This window comes from Labrus mixtus, chromosome 21 (assembly GCF_963584025.1).
Source record: "Labrus mixtus chromosome 21, fLabMix1.1, whole genome shotgun sequence".
Lineage (NCBI taxonomy): Eukaryota > Metazoa > Chordata > Actinopteri > Labriformes > Labridae > Labrus > Labrus mixtus.
This window is the reverse complement of record NC_083632.1, coordinates 23,487,165-23,509,243: the sequence shown is the minus strand read 5'-3', so window position 1 is coordinate 23,509,243 and position 22,079 is coordinate 23,487,165. Positions and strand designations below refer to the sequence as shown.

Genomic DNA, 22,079 nt, shown 5'->3' with positions numbered 1-22,079 from the left:
CGACTCTACAAACTGAGCAACAGCCGCCCCAGCCTAGAATGAAGATCAACTTTATTAACAATTAGACCAAAGCATTCCGGCTTGTGGCCTTCATTGGCCTACTTTGGTCTAGACTAAAATATCTCAAATGATTATCTCAATCAATTAAAATGGCTCCTTTGGAAAAAGTATAATCATTTTAGTGATGGCCAAACTAAGCTTGTGCTTGGGGAAACATGCCTATCTATCTATCTATCTATCTATCTACCTACCTACCTATCCATCCATCATCCATCATCCATCCATCCATCCATCCATCCATCTACCTACCTATCCATCCATCCAACCATCCGTCCATCAATCTATCAGCCAGCATTGTTATGTAACAGAGAAACACAAGATTTCAAGTCAAGTCAACTTTATACTTTATATAGCACACTTAAGAACAACAAAGGTTAACCAAAGTGCTTCACAGAATAAAAATGTAAAACATCAAGAAAGAAAATCATACAATTCATAATAAAATCTGTTGGGATACAACAATCTCATATTGAAAGAAATGCCTAAGGGAAGAGATGGTTCTTCAAAAAGTATTTAATAACATTCAAGAGTGGGGGCAGATCTACTTACATACAAGATTTTTTTCTCATAGTCCACTGCACAGCTCCTACATTGCACCTTTTGTACATTTTGTGTTTTTATTTTTTATATTTTATATTTTTAAATTCTATTTTATATATTGTAATATCTTCTTATACTGTATTATTTAAGTTGTTGCTAGTTCTGCTTTATTTCCTTGTTTATTGTTTAGCACCAATACACCAAGTCAAATTCCTTGTATGTGTAAATGTACTTGGCAATAAACCCCGATTCTTATTCTGATTCTGATTCTGATTGAAATGGTAAGCTTTTCCACATGTTAAGGGAAGCTACCACAAAGGCATATTGAATAAAGAGTTCCTCAAGGAAGTGTTCTCTGACCACTTTTGTTAACTTGTTTTACTGCCATATTGAAAATATTGTTTCTTATCACCATGTCAATTATCATTGTATGCTGATGACACTGAAGTGTACAGTTCTGGTTAACAAAATGACCAAGTAAATGACCAAGTCCAAATTATGCTTGTTGGATGTCTCGCTGACACAATTTTGAATATAAATGGCAAAAAAAAACTGTTTCGACTCAAAGAAAACCTAAAAAATTTAAACTACAGTTGATTTGGCAAACTGTAGCCACAAGCATAACTTGAATGAGGATTATGGATCACTTTCGCTACTTATTTAAATACTACATTGGTAACCTGTATGTTGTATAGAATTAACTTTCATGTTTTCATACTTCTTTAAAAAGCTGACCAGAGGTCTCATAAGTGAATAATCTCACTCTATGAAGAACTGTTAGTTTTGCAGTCTCCCGTCGTTATGCAGTCATTTGGAACACTAAAACCTTTGTCCATCCATATTAACGATTTTTCTCTATATGTACTCTGTGCAGTTCTTTGAGCCCTTAGTTTGAACCCACTGCTATCAGCCCCCTGGGAGGTGAGTGACAGCTTTTATAGGCCATAACACATGTAACTGATATGAATGAACATGACTCATCCAGAAATGACACATCACTTTCCAAATATGTGTTTCAGGGAAGTCCCTTTGCGTCTTAAGAAACTTTTGTTTTTCTGTTATCCAAACACTTCTTTGACATGAACAAAAGTTAATTTCCATCGTCTTTGGACCGTGCATCAACTAAAGCAAACGGCACATGTGACAGGGCCAAATTAATAAACTAGAATCCACCAAGTCATTACAAATGTTGTTTTTGTATACTGTTTCACAGGCATTTATCTGTCAATCCCATTCTCAAACGGTCCTGTGGCTGCAGCCCTGAGCAGTCTGATCTCTAAATGACAATATGTCCTGGTCACAGTACAGAGTGTATCAGAGCGGAAAAAAAAGTCTCTTGTTCTGCCAATTAACGTTCAGGATGGCGTCATTTCCAAGAAAAACCTCAAATCGATCCAGTTTAAAACAGCAGTGTGCTGCCAGTATTGGAGCCATCTTTGCTAACAGCTGTGTCATGTAAGTGCAGCACCCTATCACTTACCGCAGCGTTTACGGGTTGCAGTTTGGCCTTTGGTTGTTATCATTTGTTTCTTTCACAATCTGTTCTTCAGGCAGGGATGATTGGATAAGTCTGTGTGACCATTTTTGATTTCAGAAATGGAAATGTTCAAGTGTAAAACTTCTCTTTGTGTTGTGCGTGTGCCAAATCGCATGGTGGTATGTTCCATGTTCATATCAACCCAGGGTGTAAAATAACCCTGGGGGGACTCCAAGTCTCTGGAGTTCACGAGGCAGTCAAGGAATAACACAATAACTCTGGGTGAAGTGAGTCATCTTTTATGATCAAAATCATTTTAGGGGTAATTTCTAGTAAAACAACACAAGAAAACATAATTAATCCTACACTCAGTGACTTTTTCTTGCTCTTTCTGATGCAGAATATGTGTTTGAAAGATAAACAATGAGGTTCTGCCTTTACTGGGCATGGAATAAAATCAAGCTAAGGGAGTTTCCTAAGTCAAAGATGGTTGGAAACCATTGGTTTATATGACAGTATAACCATGGTCATAAGGCTGTGACCTCCCAAAGGCATCCAGAGGTTATCCATGATTCACTCAGATAATGAGCCTCATCACTTAGGCTGTCACATGCTCTCCTCTGAGGCCCCGGCTAATATCTGCAGCCAGCAATGCAATGAGGGGTTACATGAGCTGCAATCCCATGCAACGCTGACCAGTATGATATATAACTGTAAGGGGTATGATGATGATTGGATACTTATTAAGCAAAATACTGAAGATCTCTCTGTGTATGATCTGGAACATGAGAAGAGAAGTAAAACACCGAGGATTAAATGGCTTTAGAGGCGTAAGTGCCACTTTCACTTATTTAAATAAACCTATTTCCCTGAAGTGCGTGGTCATTTGAAGACTATTTGCTGAAGGGATCAAGGAAAAGCTACAAAAACAAGACACCAGGCCTTGAATTCTTCATCCTTCAACAGTTTAAGTACTTTTGAAACTACATTCACAAAGTTGTTTCTCCTGAGAAATGACCGTCATAGAAAATCTTGTCCATTACAAAATCGTTGGACAAATACAGCAAGTGAACAAATCCTGTCATAATTAACTTTTCATGAAGGTAAAACTTCACCTTATTGGTACATTTTGTCTCATAATTGCCATCCATGTGTTAAAATACTATCATGTACTAAATACCAAGAATGCGGACACTGATGATTATGCCAGATTACTCTGGCACCAGAGCTGTTATATAAACTGAAAGGTTCCCAAACAAAATCACAAGGTTTTCAAGAACATTGGCAGAACAACTGTCTCTTTTTGGTCCATTTTTCATAAAAGCTTTACCCATACAGCGTGCATTGCAGATGGCTCTTTGGCGCTTTCTTCTTCTTAATACCTTTTCTTTTTGCTCATCCAGAAATTCCCTGAGTTCTTTCAAAGAATTGTTTAGAGGCAGTCAGGGCACAGAGCCACCTGTCCAGGTAAGTGAGCTCTGCAGGGACACAGTCTGCGATGAGAGGAGTCCGAACCAGCACAACTGAACAGCAGAGGCTCCTGCTGGAGGCCACAGTGTCGTCCCCAAGGGCTGTAGGAAGGAAACAGGTGGTTTGCTTCCTGCCCTGTGCTGGAGCAGCTTATTCCAAGTCTGCAAAGAGGGAGAAAAAGTCTGTCACTAGTATTTATGGAATGTTCATCTAAGAGTATTGTTCTTGTTGGTCTTGTCTTGTAGTTTAAAAAACTGAAGGGATACTAAAGTCAATTTGGAACCATGTGCGCCTGCCGACTACTCACCTGGTGAACGCAGCAGGTGTGTTCAGGTGATGAAACAGAGCCGGCTCACACACATGAGAGGACTGCCGACACACACTTACACATGACTGACCAAGGGGACCCAGGTGAATCCTTAGAGCACTTTCTGGTGGCCAAGTAGGAGCTGATTGAGTGCAAAAATTCTGGAGAAAGTTGACAATGAATGAGGTTTGAAGGAAGAAAAAACAGAACGGTTTCTTATGTCACAAAAACTCTCTTTAAATGTATCTTAATTATATCGTAAAGGCTCTTACTTGCACACATCAGGGCTCCTAAAAGGCAGTGAAGCTCTACAAAATACTACAACAATTCTGCAAAATCCTAACATGGCAACAGCTCTTTACCTGGTGAGTGATGTAACTGTGAACCCTCTCCAGCATTCCTTCAGACGTTAACTCCCGGGGAGTGAAGGGCTTCACCTGCAGGAACATACACATATTTATATACTAATAGATTTATATACAGTAGATTTATATACTGTAGTTTGTTTATTTTTGTAGGCCCCACCTCTGTGTGTAGAATGGCTCTCACTGCCTCCATTACATTTGTTTTGTTGGTCATGTCTACAGTCCACACGTGGGGTTTGCCGATGAAGCTTTCGGCATAAGGGTGCTGAGAGGAGATCTGTGATGCAATGGTTTTTACTTTTTTAGATTAAAAAAATAATGTTTGGTATTTATATTCAAACTGTAATTGGCTCCAGTTTGAGGAGTGATTCACCTGTCTTGTGGTGGGCTTTCCTTTGTAGAAGTCGTTGTTGTGTGAGGAGTGCGGTGGGTCAAAGCGTGGCTGAAGGAACACACAGCCCAGAGCTATCGCCTCGATGGGAGCTGGACCCTCATAGGGGAATCCAAGACCTACAAACACCTGAGAGGGAAGACATTTTTATTTAGCATCTCACTGAGGATCGAGTATAAAGCTTAAACAAGGAAGAGCAGGCAGATTGAGCATTCATACAGCAGATGCATGCAGAAGGTTCTGACCTTGGCTCTGCGGAGAAGGCGTAAGAAGTCTTCTTGAGTCAGCAGGCCGTGGTTTCTGATGAAGCTGGGCAGATTAGAGGTGTGTCCTTCTGGCTGGTAGACTGTGGCATGGGTCTCAAGCGCTTCATTGATCAGTCCCACATATTCAGATTTGCCCTAGAATATACAGTAGATGCTCATACCTGACGAAGGGCATCCAGACTTGTTGAATTAAAACTTGCACATCATAAAATCAAACAGTGACTGACTTCTTGATATTTGTCTAGCTCACTCAAAGACTTTTAACTTGTATACAGTTTATTTTTCAGTCATTATACCTGCCACATGTAGTCCTGTTTGCCATAGACTACTGCTATTCGGTCTTTCCTGTAGCCCTCCGGCTCCAGCTCTTCCTCTCTCGCTCCCTCCCTTGCCAACTCCTCGCTCACAAAGCCCAGGAAGGAGTTGTCAGGAGTGTGAGCTGGAGATGACAGAAAATAGAGGAGTTACCTTACATGTAAAAAGAAAAATAAATTGCACTGAAGAAGTTGATATTTGAGGACTAGAACTTTATTCAGGGGTCAGCCTCTCTGTCACTAAACACCGGTGCTCCACAGGGATGTGTGCTAGGTCCACTTCTTTACAGCCTTTTTTTTCCTATCACTCAAACTCCATCCTAAAATTTGCAGATGATGAATATTTAGTATTGCCATAACTTGTCATAACTATGTTATTATTATCTCTGTTTTGTCTTATTTATTCCATTCCTAATACTGCTTTTATCTTATACTGCACTCCGCTAGTCAGGGAGTCGTTTTGCTGTTTTCTTGTTGAACACAATGACAATAAAGACTTGAATCTTGAAATCTTGAATAGTATGAAACATTAAACGTGAAAACGTGAAAACTTTTCACAAAATTTACTCAAAAGAGAAACACATTGTGTGGAAAAAAAACACCTTTGCATAGGGATAACTTATAGGGCTAAAAATATTTCAGGTGTAGCAAGGAAGAACACGCTGTGCAGTATAAATCAACAGTAAAAGGAAATGAGAAATCTTTTTCTATGAGAGGTTAAGGTCCTGCTGTTTGGATTGGCGGCTGCCACCCTGCTGCTGTCTAACATACTGAAGAAGGTGTGAAAGATGAGTATTTACTTTACAGGGAATGTGCCAGCAAAGGTGTGTGTGCATGGACGAGTGTGTAAATTGACTCTCTAACATTTGTATGTGTGTGTCTCAATGTTTCTGACTTCAGTAACCCTTAAAGCAGCAGAGCTTTTCTTCCTCACTCCTCCTCTTCAGCCTCATTTTGTCATCACTTGTCTCTTACACCTGTCTTGGTTTACTGCTGAACATCTTTGTCATTCATAGATAAGCAAAGTCAAACTGATATAATCAAGATATTGCAACATGTGGGGGTGTGATTAGAGTTTTGGTTATTTGAGTGTTCGTGCTGCTTGTTTACAGTTCTGCTCCAGCAGCTTATCCTTTAATCGACTATCTCCTTCTCCTCCATTTGAAAACAGAAGCATAAACAATCCGCCCTCTCTTTTCTCAAGCTTCTTTCTGCCCTTTCTCCTCCATGAGCCATCACTCTCTCCGTACTCAGCAGGTCAAATAAACAGTGATCCAGGCTGAGGCATGAAGGGTGGCTATGGGCCCAGTGTGTCCAGCTTGTCTCTATCCCCCAGCGAGGTGGGGAAGATGACAGGAAGAAGTGTTGCAATGAAAGTTCTGTCTGGGCACCCAGTTCATATAACTTGAGCTATTACTCCTGTCACTGTGAGACTGCATGGAGGAATGTGTGTGTGAAGGATCAGTGTTGCAGCATTGAGATCTGTACGTCTCAGATAATGTCACAGACATGGCTTTGCACACAAACCGATACACATGTTTGCATAGTTACATATGTGGACACACAGATTAAATGAAATAAACACACAGAAACTCACGGAACATGGTCATGTACTGCAGAGGCTGCAGACCCCAGCTGCCCCACAGTGTTTGATATCCTGTGCTACGTGCATAGCTCCCCAAGTTAAAGGCCGGTTCAGTGCCAAAAGAGTCCAGGATCCTGAAGCGACACCTGCAGCGTATGAAAAAAATATAAATCACATTGATGTTACAACTTTATTGATGTTGATGTTACAACTTTATAAATTCAACAATTATCATATGAACACAACAAATCAATCAATCAATCAACTTTTATTTGTATAGCGTCAACTCATAACAAGTGTTATCTCGAGACACTTTACAAGAAGCAGGTAAAATACCTTACTCATTGTCTGTTAACATTACAAAAGAGCAGGTAAAAGACCTTACTCATTGTTATGTTACAAAAAGCAGGTAAAGGACCTTACTTATTGCTATGTTACAAAGATCCGGCCTATCCATCATGAGCACTTTAGCAAAGCAGCAAAAGTTACAGTGGTAAGAAAAAACTGCCTTATTAAAAGGCAGAAATCTTCGGCCGGATCCCCGGCTCATGACGAAACAGTCTTCACAGGCCTAGACTGCGCCGGGCTTGGAAAGGGATAGGGGGAGAGATGGGATAAGATGCAGGAAGAGGGATAGAGAGCAAGGGGGTGGGGGGAGGTAGACCGTCCATCAGCAATCCGGTGGGGAGGGGAGGGGGTGTGGGGGGTTGTTCTGGCAGGCCGCCAACCCAAATGCAGTGTGTGAAGCATCCTATGTGACTTTATGATTGACATTTCTCAGCAATTTTTTATTTTAAGGCTTAAGAGGCCTTAGGAAGCCAAATACACTTTTCAGTTCTTCCTTTTTAAGTGGATTTTGTACTTTAAAACTGCAAAGTATGACATATTAAAGACACATATTAAAATGGAAATTGGAATTTGGAATTTAATACAGCTTTTAGAATATATTTTTTATGATAAAAGTAGGCCACTGTCAGGTTTTACTATTGCTTTTTCATCATAACATTAGGGGTCTTCAAATGGGAGTAAATGTAAAATAAGGATGTAGTGTTATTCAGAGAATGAAGAAGAAGCACTGTCATATATTTAAAACAAATGAATGGTGGTCATACTTGTAATGCAGGAAAGCCAGCCCCATGGCACCATGCAGGTGAGAGAGGCCATGGTAGTCAGTGTAGATGAGGTCAAAGGTGAGGGGCCTCTGGATTGGACAGCTGCCTCGGCCTGGAGCTGCACCAATCAGACTGGAGCAATCACAAGAAAACATACATGAATGCAAACTTAGGAAACCCTTCAGGACTGGTATTTTTCTCCACTCACCATTTCAAAGACCTGATACTAATGAATACATAATGTACCTGTGGAGTTGTTGCAGTGAGGTGCTGAAGGTGAGGTTGTGTCCCAGGATTGTCAGACAGGCACTGAGGTCGGCCCACTGGACCAGCTCTCCGAGAGGACCCCCTCTTTTCACCAGGGCTTCAAAACGCTGACCAACACTCCCAGCCAGGGCACCGGTATACAGCAGCACCTAGAGGATGTTACAGAGTGTTGATTCAATAATTTATCTGAAGTTCTTTATTTAAGAGAAGCTGAGATTTACTATTGATGTGTCTAATCACTGATTCTGAAGTATGGCAGCCATTTATTGTGTTCTTGGTCAAGTCTTTTCAGTTTGATTGCTTTTGGTTATAAGTGTATTTTCATTTAAACATTTGACATCTATTCCAATTTGGTCTATTTTCAATTTAACTTTATTGTATTCATTTATTTTGGTAAAACAGATAAATAAATTGGAAAATTGTAGTGGAAACCATGGTAACACACAGAAAACCTTGTTTTTTTTGTAGTATTTAAAATCAGTATTTATACTATTATAATTCTGGACATGTGTATCACATCAGCATGAGAAATCATAACGCTGGGTTTACCCTCATCTGGCCTGTGACTGTCTTGTTCCGGCCCTGCCTCATCCACAGACCGGCCTGGATCCACCGATCAGACATCCTCTCCACTCTGGACCGGATGAAGTTCATGGCAGGACCAGTGCTGTTTCTGAGGAGCGCATACAGAGGAGCCAGAGTGGTACGTGTCTCAGCCTGTCAGGAGATAATGTAGAGAGTGGTGTTGGTAGTGAAGTGCATCATGAGCTTTATTATTCTGCCCTCTAAAGTGATTCTTGACGAGCTTTGTGTGCTTGTACCCTCTCTGTGTAGGAGTGATTTTTCGGATGCCATGGCACTGCAGGGTTGTTTCTTCCATGACGTGGAGGACAAAAGTCTTCTATTTGGCTGAGGTAAGCTAGTATGGAGCAGATGGTACCATCCACCCCATAAAAAGCATAACAGGGATCTGCCTGCCAACGGGCCCGCAGAAACTGCAGGGAAGATACAGGTTAGATCAAAATGCTGAAAAATCTTTCATTCTCCAAATAAAATGAGTTGGCTTCTTATATTCCCTCATTATATAGATACATGTTTTTACTGGACACATCGTTTGTTGACTTTTAAACTGAACCTTTGATTTGTGATGTTATAAAACTGCAGCGATGATGCTACTTTTATAAAATCTGTGCTTTTTTTGGTTCTTGAGTATTATGTCAACTGCTGTCCATTTTTGTAAATGTGCTTTAAATGTTTCTAAAATAACTTAAATAAAAAAAATAATGATAAGTTATGATTAGAAAAACACTTTTGGTGATGAAGACTGATTCATTATAAATAAAAGCTCAGCTACATGCTGTAACTCCCATCATTTTTTAATGTTAGTTTTATATCCAGCTAATAAACTTGAACTTAACACAAAAGTTTAAGTCATCTAAGCACTTCAGCTCAATAACAGTACACACACATTCTACCAGCCATATTCACACTTTCTTACCTCTACTTTCTCTGTACACAGCGGATACGCAGCATCCACTGGCACCTCACACTTCTCACTGGGCCCTATGGAGCAAACATTTAACATCACATACTTTTTCTTTATTTGCCCATTTTGACCCACATCATTATCCCACTAGCTACAGGAACAGAAAGGAACATTGTAGAGTGAACTCACTGCAGGCAATGAAGAACAAGGGAATAATAACATTGATATACAACCTCTGGAGTGAAATATTCACAATGAACAGCAGCCATCAGCACGGTGTATAGTGCCGCTGTGCGTGTAAGAGGCAGGAGAGTAGAGGCAGTGTGTTCTCAAGAGGCCCCCTTCCCGAAAGCCCCCCCCCACCATCTCCAGCCAATGTCAATCAACTGGAATGAACACACGCTCACACACACCTGACCCACCTGCCTCCTACCAAATATACCCTTTTTTACAATGTGAGGCTTTGCCAAAACACACAGTCCATGACTTTGTAAAACAACCTATTAAAAAAAGTGGAAAAAAGATAAGAACAACCTGAACGTATAGCTGAGGTGTGAAAGCTTAAAAACAGTAATCTATAGGAGGAGAGAGGAAAAAAAGAAAAAAAAGTGCTCTCTTTGCAAAAACAAGAGTCTGAGTAGACAAGTTGGTGAAAGGACTCGTGGGTAATTTGGTGGTATTTTATAGGTGTGAGGTAATGTGGGAGGACAAGAGTAAGGGGTGAACAGGCTGCTGACGGGGAAGTGTGTTTGTGTGTATGCGTGTGGCATATGACATATAAGTGTGTGCATGTCGACATATGAATGTCATGGCGTCTGTGTGGCCCGGACTTTTTCAGGAAGAAAGTAAGCCCCCCCCCACACACACACACACACACACACACACACACACACACACACACACACACACACACACACACACACACACACACACACACACACACACACACGCGCACGTGCCAACTAGGGTGCATAACCCGACTCTCACCTGACACCTCTCAGGAGGGTCGTAGCGTAGCCTCCAGATGATCAGCTCCGGCTCTAAAGTACTTGTAAAACTTCTATTCGAGGACTTCATCCCCCATAACCACCTGCACCCACTGCCCTCTAACCCCCCATTCACACCCTCCATTATCACAGCTTGTTAATTTCACTGTGTGGTTAACCTCTTTTGAGGCTCTGAACCGTGCATTGGGCTCCGACTGTCACTCTGCAGCAGCAGTAAACCACAGAAAAGCTTTGCAATTATTGGCCGATCCTTGAAGCTGGAAACAGGGAGGAATGGGAGAGTGTATTTATTCTGTGTAGCAAGAACATTAAAGTATATTATAACTGGAACAAACCCTAAAATCACTCTTTAGGCTTGTATAATAAACTGTTTTAGAGCTGCATTAGATCTGTGTATAAGAGCCTGATATACTCGCCACTTCTGTCAGACTTTCAATCTCAGAACCCATCTGCTATCTTCTGATGACGATGTATGCCTCTGGAAACAATGGTAAACTTGTCAGGGCTTCTGCAGTAGTCAGCTGTTTGTGATAAAGGACTTTCAGTCAAGTCTTTTTATCTGTGTATGTCATTGTTAACAGACGAGCAACTTGAAGAGTAAGCATGAAGGTTTATGAATGATGATGTCTAACAGAGGACTGTTAGCAACTCTTGTATGCAGTTGTCTGTTTATAGACATCAACCGAAGCTAAATTGCCATTAGAGGACTGCCAATGAGTTCCAGGATTGCATTGCAGTGTATCGGTTTCGCCATTTTTGAGCTCACTATATAACGTTTTCCTGCACACAGCCAATTTCCCATGAATCACTTGTGATATACTGATACTACTCTTACTACAAATCAAAACCAGAACACATCCTATACCTTCCTCCAGCTTCTGCTTTTTTTAATGCAGAATCTGTACATAGATATAAGGTACATTACTCATATCTTCTGGAATCAAATCCTGGCTTTGGGTCGGAGCTTGTCCACTCACTGGACACAAATTCCAAAAAAAGGATGCAATGTAAAAAACTGTCTCCTAAACTTTCCATCCTGAGAAATCTGGATGCACAGACAGCAGGTCTTTTTTATCACCTGTGTTTCTTTCATGTCATAGAGCATCAAGTGTGGTAATCAGGAGCGTGTTTAAAACAACTCTGAAATCCTAAAAGGAAAAATTATAATAAAGAGGTCGAAAAAATCAAAACTCCTCAAAAGTAATAAACATGAATCATTTCAGACAGTTTTTTGTGATAAACGTCTGCTCAATGCGAACATGCATCTCCTGCATGTTGTATGTTCTTTGTGCAATGTGTGCAGAATAAAAACAAGTTTAGAAAAAGAACAAAATCTTGCCTTTAGCTGTGTGTGGTCTGAGGTCTTCATGTGGTGTTGCTGTGTTAGTCTGATGACGACTGAGGTGGTCGAGCCTCTGCGACACTCTCTTCAGCTCCCTCTCTACCAGGAGGACTAAGCCCTGCTGGTCCTGTCTGAAACTGGGAAAACAAACAGGAACCTACAGATTACCACTATAAGAACAGATGCATTAATGAAACTGTTTACACAGTAATGTTTACCTATGCAGTAACAGACTGAGATCATCTCTGGTCAGACGGGTGATGTCTCTCTCTTTGCTCAGCCTCTGAACCTGAGTACTCAAAGCCTCCAAACGAAGAGACAGCCTGCGAAAGCCGAGACCACGCTGACCTGTCACATTAGAGTTAAACACCATAATGAGTCATAAACGTGCAGTATGATATGCTCGCCCCTATCATGATGTTTATGTAGTTATACTGTGTATATGTCAAACCAAAGTTTGTCTCCCATGAAACAGTAGTTACAGTTATGTTTTCTTTTCACTATGATCTGCTGTAGATGTAGCAGTCTTAGCTCTGCATATTTTTAGATTCCATCGTAGGGAATATTAGCTTGTAATCTTATCATACAGAGGTAATTGTTTTTCTTTCTGCCAGAGGCAGAGCGTACACTAACAAATGCTGCATGCATGTTATTCTACATTCTACAATTCTACAATTCACTTAGCAGACGCTTTTATCCAAAGCGACGTACATCAGAGAGTAAGTACAACACAAGCAAGGATCTAGAAAAAAGGGAACAATGTCAGTAAGAGCAAACGATCAGCTTTGAGTCTGATTGGACACACAGGTGCTGACAGGAAGTGACCAGAGGCAAAGCACAACATTGAGGGCAGTTCTTGAGAGCTCTAATCAGTATAGAAACCATCTTATAAGTCGTCCTTATCAAACAAAAACCATCGTCATTACCATCATCATCATCAATAATATTGAGACCATCATCATTAAGTTAGTAGGTATTCATGAAAGAGCTGGGTCTTTAGCTTTTTCTTAAAGGTGCAGAGGGACTCTGCAGATCAAATGGAGTTCAGAAGTTCATTCCACCACCGGGGGGCGACAGAGGAGAAGAGTCTAGTCAGCGTCTTAGGACCCTGTTAAGGTTAGATCAGACGCCTTTCATTGAATATTGAATATGTTTTTTCCTGAGTGTTTGAACAGCTACCTTCATGGATGGATATCATCTTAAATGTTGATTTATTAAGATGTTGGATAAGCTCATATATGATCGTGACCTTCAAAAAGAGGTGAAGCTTTTTAAAAAGAACATCAACAGCACATTTACATTGGATGAGGTCAGTATGTTATGCATTCACTTAACCAGCGGATCCAATCCTTTTTGGCTCATCAACGAAAGATGATTCCATGTCAACTTGCAAACCAATGTCACGAGGACTGACCTTAAAGCACGACCTTAACATGTGGTTTTTAGAACTGTAGCTCAGCCATCGAGCATTTTTTCCTAACCTTAAGATTTCTGAAGAGAGGAGTGCCTTGACATTCAAAGAACCTATTTTAGAAAAAATAAACATATTTTGCTTTGGGGCCCTTAAATAAAAGCCGTTAATTGTTTAAAAGTTTTAGATTCTGTTAGCCACCCAAGTGACCACACATCTTCCAGCAGTGTGCAGCCAGAACTGAAAAAAACAATGTTTGTGTGTGTGCGTGCATGTTTGAGTGTTTTGAGACAACAGATCAAAGATCATTTAAACATGAAGCAAAGTGGTCAGTTAAAGATGCTGTGTTGTCATTGAATAAGACATATTAAAGGTGTTATATTGGTGACATCAGGGACGATGGAAACAGTCGTCTGGAAAGACTTCACTCTTTTCTTTTCTGAGGCTTGCTTCTGGAGTTCGGGTTGATTTCAAGTCAGAGTAAAGATCCACTTTGGGATGAAGCTATAAACTGTGATACGCAGTAAAATCTCACAGACGGATGATGTCACTTCCTCTCTGTTTGTACAGCTGACTGTCAGCGTATCTTACATTCACAGAGGCCTTTAGGGCAGAGATGTAATGAGACATGAATGAGAGAGAAGGGGTGGTGATACTGAAAGCTGTGTGTGATAACTACATGAAGTGTGCATGCTTATAAATGTATGTAGCTGCATATCACACAGTAGAAATATATCATGAATTGTTTGTGCACACTGTCAGACAACAAGGCAACAAAAAATATGCTGTACAAAGCTTCTTATCATGTGTTTCTATAATAAAGTTATGTGTTAAAGGAAATAATAATAGTCTACTGATACCATTTCCTGAATGTCAGCGGGAAAATATTTCTGCCAATGAAGGAGACAATTTAGTTCAGTCTTTTAATATCCGTATGCTTTTAAAACAAAACTCCAGAAGGCACAAGAAGATTTTTCACAAAATAAACGTGTATTTTTTGCGATAAAGTCCCTTGACTTGACAGTAGAGTTTTACAGAGACTGGTTGAAAACAGAGTATTTGTTGATAAATTGGAACTGGATTAACTGCTGACCAACCGCTTCCCCCATGTGGCATATTTTCCAACACAACCACTTCTCTCTGTACACAGCCTGTGGTTGGTCCATGTGAGCACACAGCAATTGTGGCTCTGTGGCTGAGATGCACCCGTGGGTTTCATTGTCTGGCTAAAACAATTTTCCAACAATTTGAGGCAAAATGGTTTGGGATGTTTAGATAAAAAGTAATTGTCTGCGATTATGTTTTGAAACCGATTCATCAGTAGCCATGTTTTCGGAGTCTCACACGAAAAGTTAGTTCTGTTTGATTATTCACCCTCACAAGATGGCTACTTTGAAAGGCTGAGGATATTAAGAAATATAAATCAGCATCTGTGTAAGATTATCTTTTTTTTAAATCCAGGGTGTGACTGCATTATGAGTAAGTGATGCCAATAAATTAAACTGCTAAATAACATTTAAGACAACATTTGGATTTCTTAAAAAGAATCAAATAGGCCACTGAACATAAATTGAAGATATCCTAAACCACCTTAAGCATAAAGTGAAGCTTGCTGAGTAAGATGTATAAGAGTGACTCAAGAATTCTGGGAGACATGTGTTGCCAAAATATGCTAATGTATTCATCCGCTGCATGAGAAAAGAGTGCTGATTTTACAGGAAAAACATACTCTCTGAAGGAGATTGTTGACAACATTTGTCTCTTCATATGTAAACCAGGGAAAAGCGTTTGCCCAAACAACCTTGTCTACTGCCTTCTTGAAAACCCTCCTTTAGAGAAACAGTTTAGCCAGACAATTGAATTGGACAAGGTAATATCTTGGCCACAAACCGCAACTGTCAGACCCACCACGCACTGTGTACAAAGCTTCACCTAACACTAGAAGACGGTCAATTTCTGAGAAATACACAACTCTTCTGCTGCATGTCCCAAATCAATTCTTAGTGTTAGGAACCAAGGTTTATGTGCCCAAAAATTGTGATGTTTTGAATATCTTTTATTTACTTTATTTCAAGTCAGTGGTGCTCAAATGTCAGGTCATGTAGGTTGTTGACATACTTAAGGGATCTGTTTCTTTTAAATATCTTAACTCAACCATGTGTGTATAAGTTACCTTGTTCCTCAGGTGACCTCCCGGCTGGTTCATCACTAGTCATCTCAGTCGGCACCCAGAGGCTCTGCAGCAGCAGAGTCAACACAGACAGGCACAGACAGAGCACCAGGCAACCACTAGAGGGCACAATTCACAGAGAAACCTCTTTAAGACTACAACATACTGTACAGTACAGATGTGGTTCTAAACCCATTTTACCTAAAGAGTTCAAGTTCCCCATGACACCACTGTGTTTAACATGACAACAAACTGTTTTTTACCCCATTTATAATTTGATTTTGTCACATTGAACTGCCAGGGTAAATATTCAGTGAGTCATTTGATAAGATTAAAATATTTTATGCATTTCTGTCAGCTAACAATACCAACTAGTCATCAATTAGACCATCTTTTAGCTATCAATTAGCATTTTTACAAAAGCCTACTTTAAGTGTAAAATAGTAACTATTTAAATATGAAACCTGACAAACTGACATTAATGTCTCTTGACAGCAAAGTCAAAATACTGAGGGCTATTACTGGGTTTGTGTTATTTGATTGACTTTAAGATAATAATTTTAAAGTCTTATCTAATATCTGCTCACCATTACAATTTTTCATTCTTTATATTTTACAGAACAATTTTAAGAGTATATTAATTACTTTTAGCTTAAAATTTAAATCATTTATTTATTTATTTTAGCTTACAATTTCAAGCATTTGAACATTACGTTTAGCACACAATCCCCCCATGCTTGTCCATTACTATTAATTGAATCAAAAAACTATTTACTTGTTACTTCATGCAAACACTTTACATGTCTATCACTCTCCGCTTACAATTTTAAGCATGAAGCCATCACTTTTAGCTAACAATTTTAAATATGGAGCATTTACTTTTAACAAACCTTTATAAGCATGGAGCTATTACCGTACTTTAAGCCAACAATTCAAAGCGTTATTCATATAGGTTAACACTTTTCAAGCCGTTTTGGATTATTTTTAGCTAACATTTTTAAGCATTTAGCCATTACTTTAAGCTACCAATTCAACGATTATTCATTAGCCTACAGGTAACAATTTTCAAGCCTTTTCTGAATATTTTTAGCTAAAATTTGAAGCATTTAGCCATTACTTTGAGATAACAACTCAAAACATTTATCCATTACATAAAGGTAACCATTTTAAGGCCATTTTGAATATTTTTATTTTTTTCTAACGTTTTTAAGCATTTAGCCATCAATTTTAGCTAACAATTCAAATAAGTGTCCATAACAAACAGGTAACAATTTTCAAGCAGTTAATGATGATTTTTAATGTTTAAGCATTTATCAATCACTTTAACTTAAGCAATCATTGCCCATTCAAGCAAACAATGTCCTTCCATTACTCTTTGCTAGCTACTTTAACTAATTAGTCCATTGACTTTAGCTTATCATTTCAAGCATTTATCCTTTAATTTTAACAAGATTTTTAAGGCCTAGTCATGATTTTACCAAACAATCACTGAGCCATGTTTTCCTCGCTACTTTTCCCTTTTTTAACACGGACAAAGTTTTACACAATGTGTAAAATGAGGTAATTACCTTTAATTTATCCATCATTTTCTTCCACATTCCTTGTTTGCTTGCTAGGTCGACTTAGAAAATCTCAGCTAAAGGAATTGCAGCTGACTCAGTATGTGGGAATATTTTAGAGCTTTATAGCACAGTTTAACTTCAATTAATCTGTGTATGTTGAGATCTATAGCCTTTATATACACCCTAACAACTGAGTCTGAAAATGGTATATGTCATCCTGTTTTATTTTCACAGTATTTTGATTGGTTTTATGTTTGACACAACATAAAAGTAGTGCTGGGCGATATATCGTAAAGCTCGATTCGATCGATATTTAATTAATGCTTGATATGGAAAAGGGAACATCGATTTTATTTTATTTTTTTTATTTTCTCTCGCGATATTTCGTTGCTCCGCGAGATTCCGTTGTCCCGCGAGATTTCCGCGGCAGCGCTTGTTGCGCGGAGACGAAAGGGCGGAGGAGACTCCACTCTGGCCGCTGAGTAGCCTAACTCTTATAAGCGAACAACAAGGAGGAGAAAGAGAAAGACGTGAGCGAGGCCGAATTACTAACAAAAAAAGGGCACATAACGCAGGGCTCGACATTATAAGTGTCCCGCTGGCCCGGATGAATGATTGACAGAGTCCAGCTGATTGCACGTTCAGCTGATGGCTTCACTGCTCTCACTGCTCTCACTCCCGCTCGCTACTCTCGAATAGTAAACTCGCACACAGATTTTAGCGCAGGTTTTCTCTACTCAAACACACGTTTGGTAAAACGGTTTTAAAACCATCAGAGCCCGACAAAAGCCGAGCTAAAATCAGCATTCAAAGGAAACAAATCACCGGAAGAGTGGAGAGTGACAGCAGGGCATGACGAAAACAGAAGGGAGAAAAGTTTGAGCCACAGTGACAGACAGCTGGAGGAGCTGGAACACGTTAAAGTTAAAGACTATCCTGGTAAAGATTAAAGGTATTCACAAAGCATCTTAGCCCTTAAGAGAGCTCCTAAAGTAAAGATCTAAGGATGAAGAGTTTCTCACAGAGAAGAAAGAAGGAGAGATTCCAGATCTATCACAGCCTCATATTAATATCAGATTAAATAGACTCTTACAGTTACCAGCATGGTGAATAAACATGAGCACATAAATATAAGAAAAATACACAATATTTTTATAATTAGAGCTCAATTAATTAAATAAAAGTTGTAATTGACTTTTGCATCAGAATGGTTCAAGAGTAAATTGGTGACTGTTATTCTTCAAATCAAAAGTAATGTTCCTGGGCCAGCGGTTACAATGGTCGGGCCAGTGATCTTTTTTTTTTTATACAGTGGAGATTCAGTTTTATAGGCTACATTTAGAAAACTTTAATACGATAAATATCGAGTCATATCGAATATCGACATTAGGCAAAAAAATATTGTGATATCAAATTTAGGCCATATCGCCCAGCACTACATAAAAGGTTACTTTATTTATGATTTATATCATAATAAAACAGTTAAACTGCTTTTTTTTTTTTTTTTTGCTTTTTTAAGCTTTTTAACATTAATAGCATTTATTTCTAAGAGCAGATTTGATACTAAAAAGAGCTGGAGAGCCTGACTTTGCCTTTCATCAAGCACACTGAGAATGTGAGATATTTTGTTCCATGACTTCAAGTTAGGACCCTGGTGAGTGAAAACAAATGTTAGAAGTGTTGTACAATTAAAGCATGTGTCTGCTCACTGCTCACATAAACTCACAGTCTCAGTTCAACTGGGGCAGAGGGAGCCATCTCTTCACTCTCGGTTTCATCAGTCCAATAAACCCACCAACTCTTATCCAAAGAAGCATAGCGTGGCTAACCTCAAGTACATGCACTAATAGTTTGTAGTCTCTTAGTTCCCATAAAGCTAAAAATGCAGATGCAGGCTAATCATTTTAATGTCAGTCTATCAATCTGCGTTTCATCAAAGTTGTCAGAGCACTCATCACAATCCTCAGGTTGAGGTAGAACAGCTATAAAGAAGCATAAGAAAAATAGTGCTTTGCTACAGTTGGCATTATATCAACTAAGGATGACGTTACATGCAGAGGAGGTAAAGCTCCACGTCTAAATCTAACGGTCATTTAGAGATGCCCCTCAGACCAATCTGCTGTCAGAAAAAGATAGACAAAGGCAACTTCTCTGCCAAATTAGAAGCACGATGTGGCATGGACATGAATGAGGTGTATCACTTTACTGTACCTGCGTGGCCTCAGTGCAACATGCATGGCCTTCTGGTTGCAGGATGTTGGATCTCACTGTTGAAAACAAAGACATTTCAAATACAAGTGAATAATGCACACTTATAAATGTATAGTTATAAAAGACTTGCATGGGGAAAATGCAATCGCAAGAGAGGTCATACTTTCAACAAATGTTGCTACGGTTCAGTAAGAAGGCGAAAATAGATTTTAAAATAAAGTTATTGGCAGCATGTGGTCATGAAGGGTCTCTGCTAGTAATCAAACAAAGCTGCTGCAACCAAACTGTCCTTGTGTGTGTCAGTGTGGGACAGATACAGAGACATCAGCAGTCTCTGGTTATAAATGAGGTAGCTAAAGGACAACCACACACACATGCACACAACCACACACAGACACACATCCTCACCTCCGCGGGTCTGCGTCTCAGTTCACTGGCAACCATCAGGCCTGTTTCCAAAATACACAAACTTGGACAAAAAAAGAGAGAAAAGAAATAAAGTTTGGAATGGATCTTGCCTCCTTTTTTTTGTCTCTTTCGCTTTCTTTCCCTCCTTCTCTGGCCGGGTCTTTTCTCTGTCTAAGGCCTATGGGTGGGCATCCTGCTGTTGCCAAGGTAACCTGACTCCCCTTTAAAGAAAACAATACCCAGAGTGCTACTTAGGCCTTTCACACATACAATGGAGCCCACGCTATTGGGTGACACAGTTTCTTTCAGTCTCACTGGCTAGACTTAAGCCATGGATGTGAAGTGATACTCAAGCAGAGAGCTCATTTAAAAAACTTAAATGGTTCAACCCTTCGGCACAGAATGGCTCAATACAGACCAAAGACATTACTAACTTCATTAAACTTCATAAAAGACCCCATAAAATACTCAGTGGAAACATAAATAAAACAATTAAAAGCTATTTAGTTGAGTTGTAATTCTGTCTCATTGCCTAATTAGAAAGACAAGAATGAGGTCAGGAATTTATTTGGTTTTATTTTGAGGTATAAGAGCTGAATTTAAATGCATGGGAGTCTTATCAAACTAAGGGTATGTTGTTGTGCTAAAACCATATTTATTTTTAGTCTAAATACTTGATTATATCATAAACAGTGATGTAGTTCAGTGTTTACGCAGGTATACGGAATATATCCACTTATTTTTCAGTCTCTCTTATTTATACCACTTCTAAATCCTTCTCTGATTCACAGCAGTGATTGATGGACAATATTCAGCAGTAGGTTTTCTATTATTTTTCCTAGGACGGTGCAGGGATGACCCTCCCTATTGTGTCTTTAATTGGCAAGTACGGACTAAGAGTCGTCTACATACTCGTGCATACTCTGCTGGACGGCCACTCAAAAACATTTGGGGAAAAATGTAAGAGTATAACCACTACACCATTGATCATACATTATAGGAAAGCTTCCCTTATGGAGAAAATCCACTCAAATCAATGAATAGCAAAAAGAGGAAAAGCCACAGGAATGAATGTATACCTGGTAAGACTGCCCTTAAGAGACAGAGATTTGTTTGTGATTGGTGCATAAGTCAAAACAGGTTAACTTTACAAAACTAAAACATCTTCAAAGAAAGATCATGATAACAAACATGCAGCAGTATGGCAGGAGCACAAAAAAATGCTAAACACACCAATTAACCAATTAGAAATTAAAAAGATGCATATATTCATGGCAAATAAAAAAACTGCTTAATCGGCTGATGGATAAAAGCGTCTGCTAAGTGAATTGTAGAATTGTAGAAATACAGGGGTGTTGCTAAAATGGAGTGTTTAAATTTCCTTTTCTAAAGCCATGAATACCAGCAGTCAACTATGACAACCAGAAGCAGATATGCATCCAAAAATGCTATTTACTCCAATTTCCTGTGATTTCCAGATGTTTCCAAACCACATTTGAACACTAAAAGAAGTCATTCACTGTCTGCAGTCAGACTCCAGAGTATCTGCTGTTTATGGAGAGGGACATATGACTATAGAACGACAAGTAAACATGATCTGAATTATTGATTATTGATTGAAACTTCCCAATCAATAAAACATGAATCAACCAAATGTGTTTTTCCTTATGTATACTCTTTCTTCTCATTTATATGACCAAAAGTATCAAATCAAAACACAGAACAGAAGAGGAATCAAGACCTTTTTACAAACTTTAATGACATACAGATCTACAAATTCAGCCTCTACTGAGTTTTTGTGTAATAACATTTAACCAATTTGTAGCTGCACCGTACATCTGGAACAGTTTGTGATTTAATTCCTTGTTGAAAGACAATAGCTGCACATTCATTCTCCTCTACCCATAATAATCAAGTGCAAATCTCGAATCTCTCCAAGCTAAAGGGGTCTGTAAACTTCAGCTCATGTCTGATGTAAACTGTGTTAGTCAAACTCTGTGCTTTAGCATTTCTACAGAAGGCCGCTGGTGGAACTGAGTTGCCCAATGTGAATTATAAAATCAAACTTAATGGATCGGTCACAAGAGAGGTCATATATGTTGTACATAAGTATTTATTCAGTCTCTGTGTGTACGTGTATGTTTGTATTTAAGTGTGTTTGGAGGATAGGGCGGGGCTGGTTCATGGAGTGATGTCACACAGCGTGTGGGAGCGGAAGTATCTGATGAGCATAAACCTCCATAAGCTTGGACCTAAAGGATTACTGGCTTTACACCCATCTGTCTCTCTCTCTCACTCTCTCACACACACATACACAAACACTGACAG

General features: G+C 39.3%; 1 protein-coding gene across 1 annotated transcript; it reads right to left on the bottom strand.

The window, feature by feature from the left end:
* Positions 1–387: 387 nt before the first annotated feature.
* On the bottom strand, positions 388–19,888 carry LOC132955691 (alpha-1,6-mannosylglycoprotein 6-beta-N-acetylglucosaminyltransferase B-like). The gene is made up of 18 exons (XM_061028643.1): positions 19,752–19,888; positions 19,344–19,399; positions 15,574–15,689; positions 12,208–12,337; positions 11,987–12,126; positions 9,653–9,717; positions 8,976–9,149; positions 8,704–8,871; positions 8,134–8,303; positions 7,888–8,019; positions 6,788–6,921; positions 5,173–5,315; positions 4,856–5,011; positions 4,593–4,739; positions 4,380–4,496; positions 4,217–4,291; positions 3,855–4,015; positions 388–3,708 (listed from the first exon to the last, which is right to left on the bottom strand). Exons 2-18 carry the CDS (start codon positions 19,367–19,369, stop codon positions 3,510–3,512), a joined length of 2,253 nt encoding a protein of 750 aa, XP_060884626.1. The 5' UTR covers positions 19,370–19,399; positions 19,752–19,888; the 3' UTR covers positions 388–3,509.
* Positions 19,889–22,079: the final 2,191 nt, after the last annotated feature.

What these genes read in the sequence shown, in the direction of transcription:
- LOC132955691 (XM_061028643.1), bottom strand. Translation starts at nt 19,369, where the DNA reads ATGCATGTTGCACTGAGGCCACGCAG. An exon ending in GCCTTCTCCGCAGAGCCAAG is followed by an intron (nt 4,740 to 4,855) that starts GTCAGAACCTTC and finishes CTTCCCTCTCAG; the next exon opens with GTGTTTGTAGGTCTTGGATT. An exon ending in ACACCTGCTGCGTTCACCAG is followed by an intron (nt 3,709 to 3,854) that starts GTGAGTAGTCGG and finishes CCCTCTTTGCAG; the next exon opens with ACTTGGAATAAGCTGCTCCA.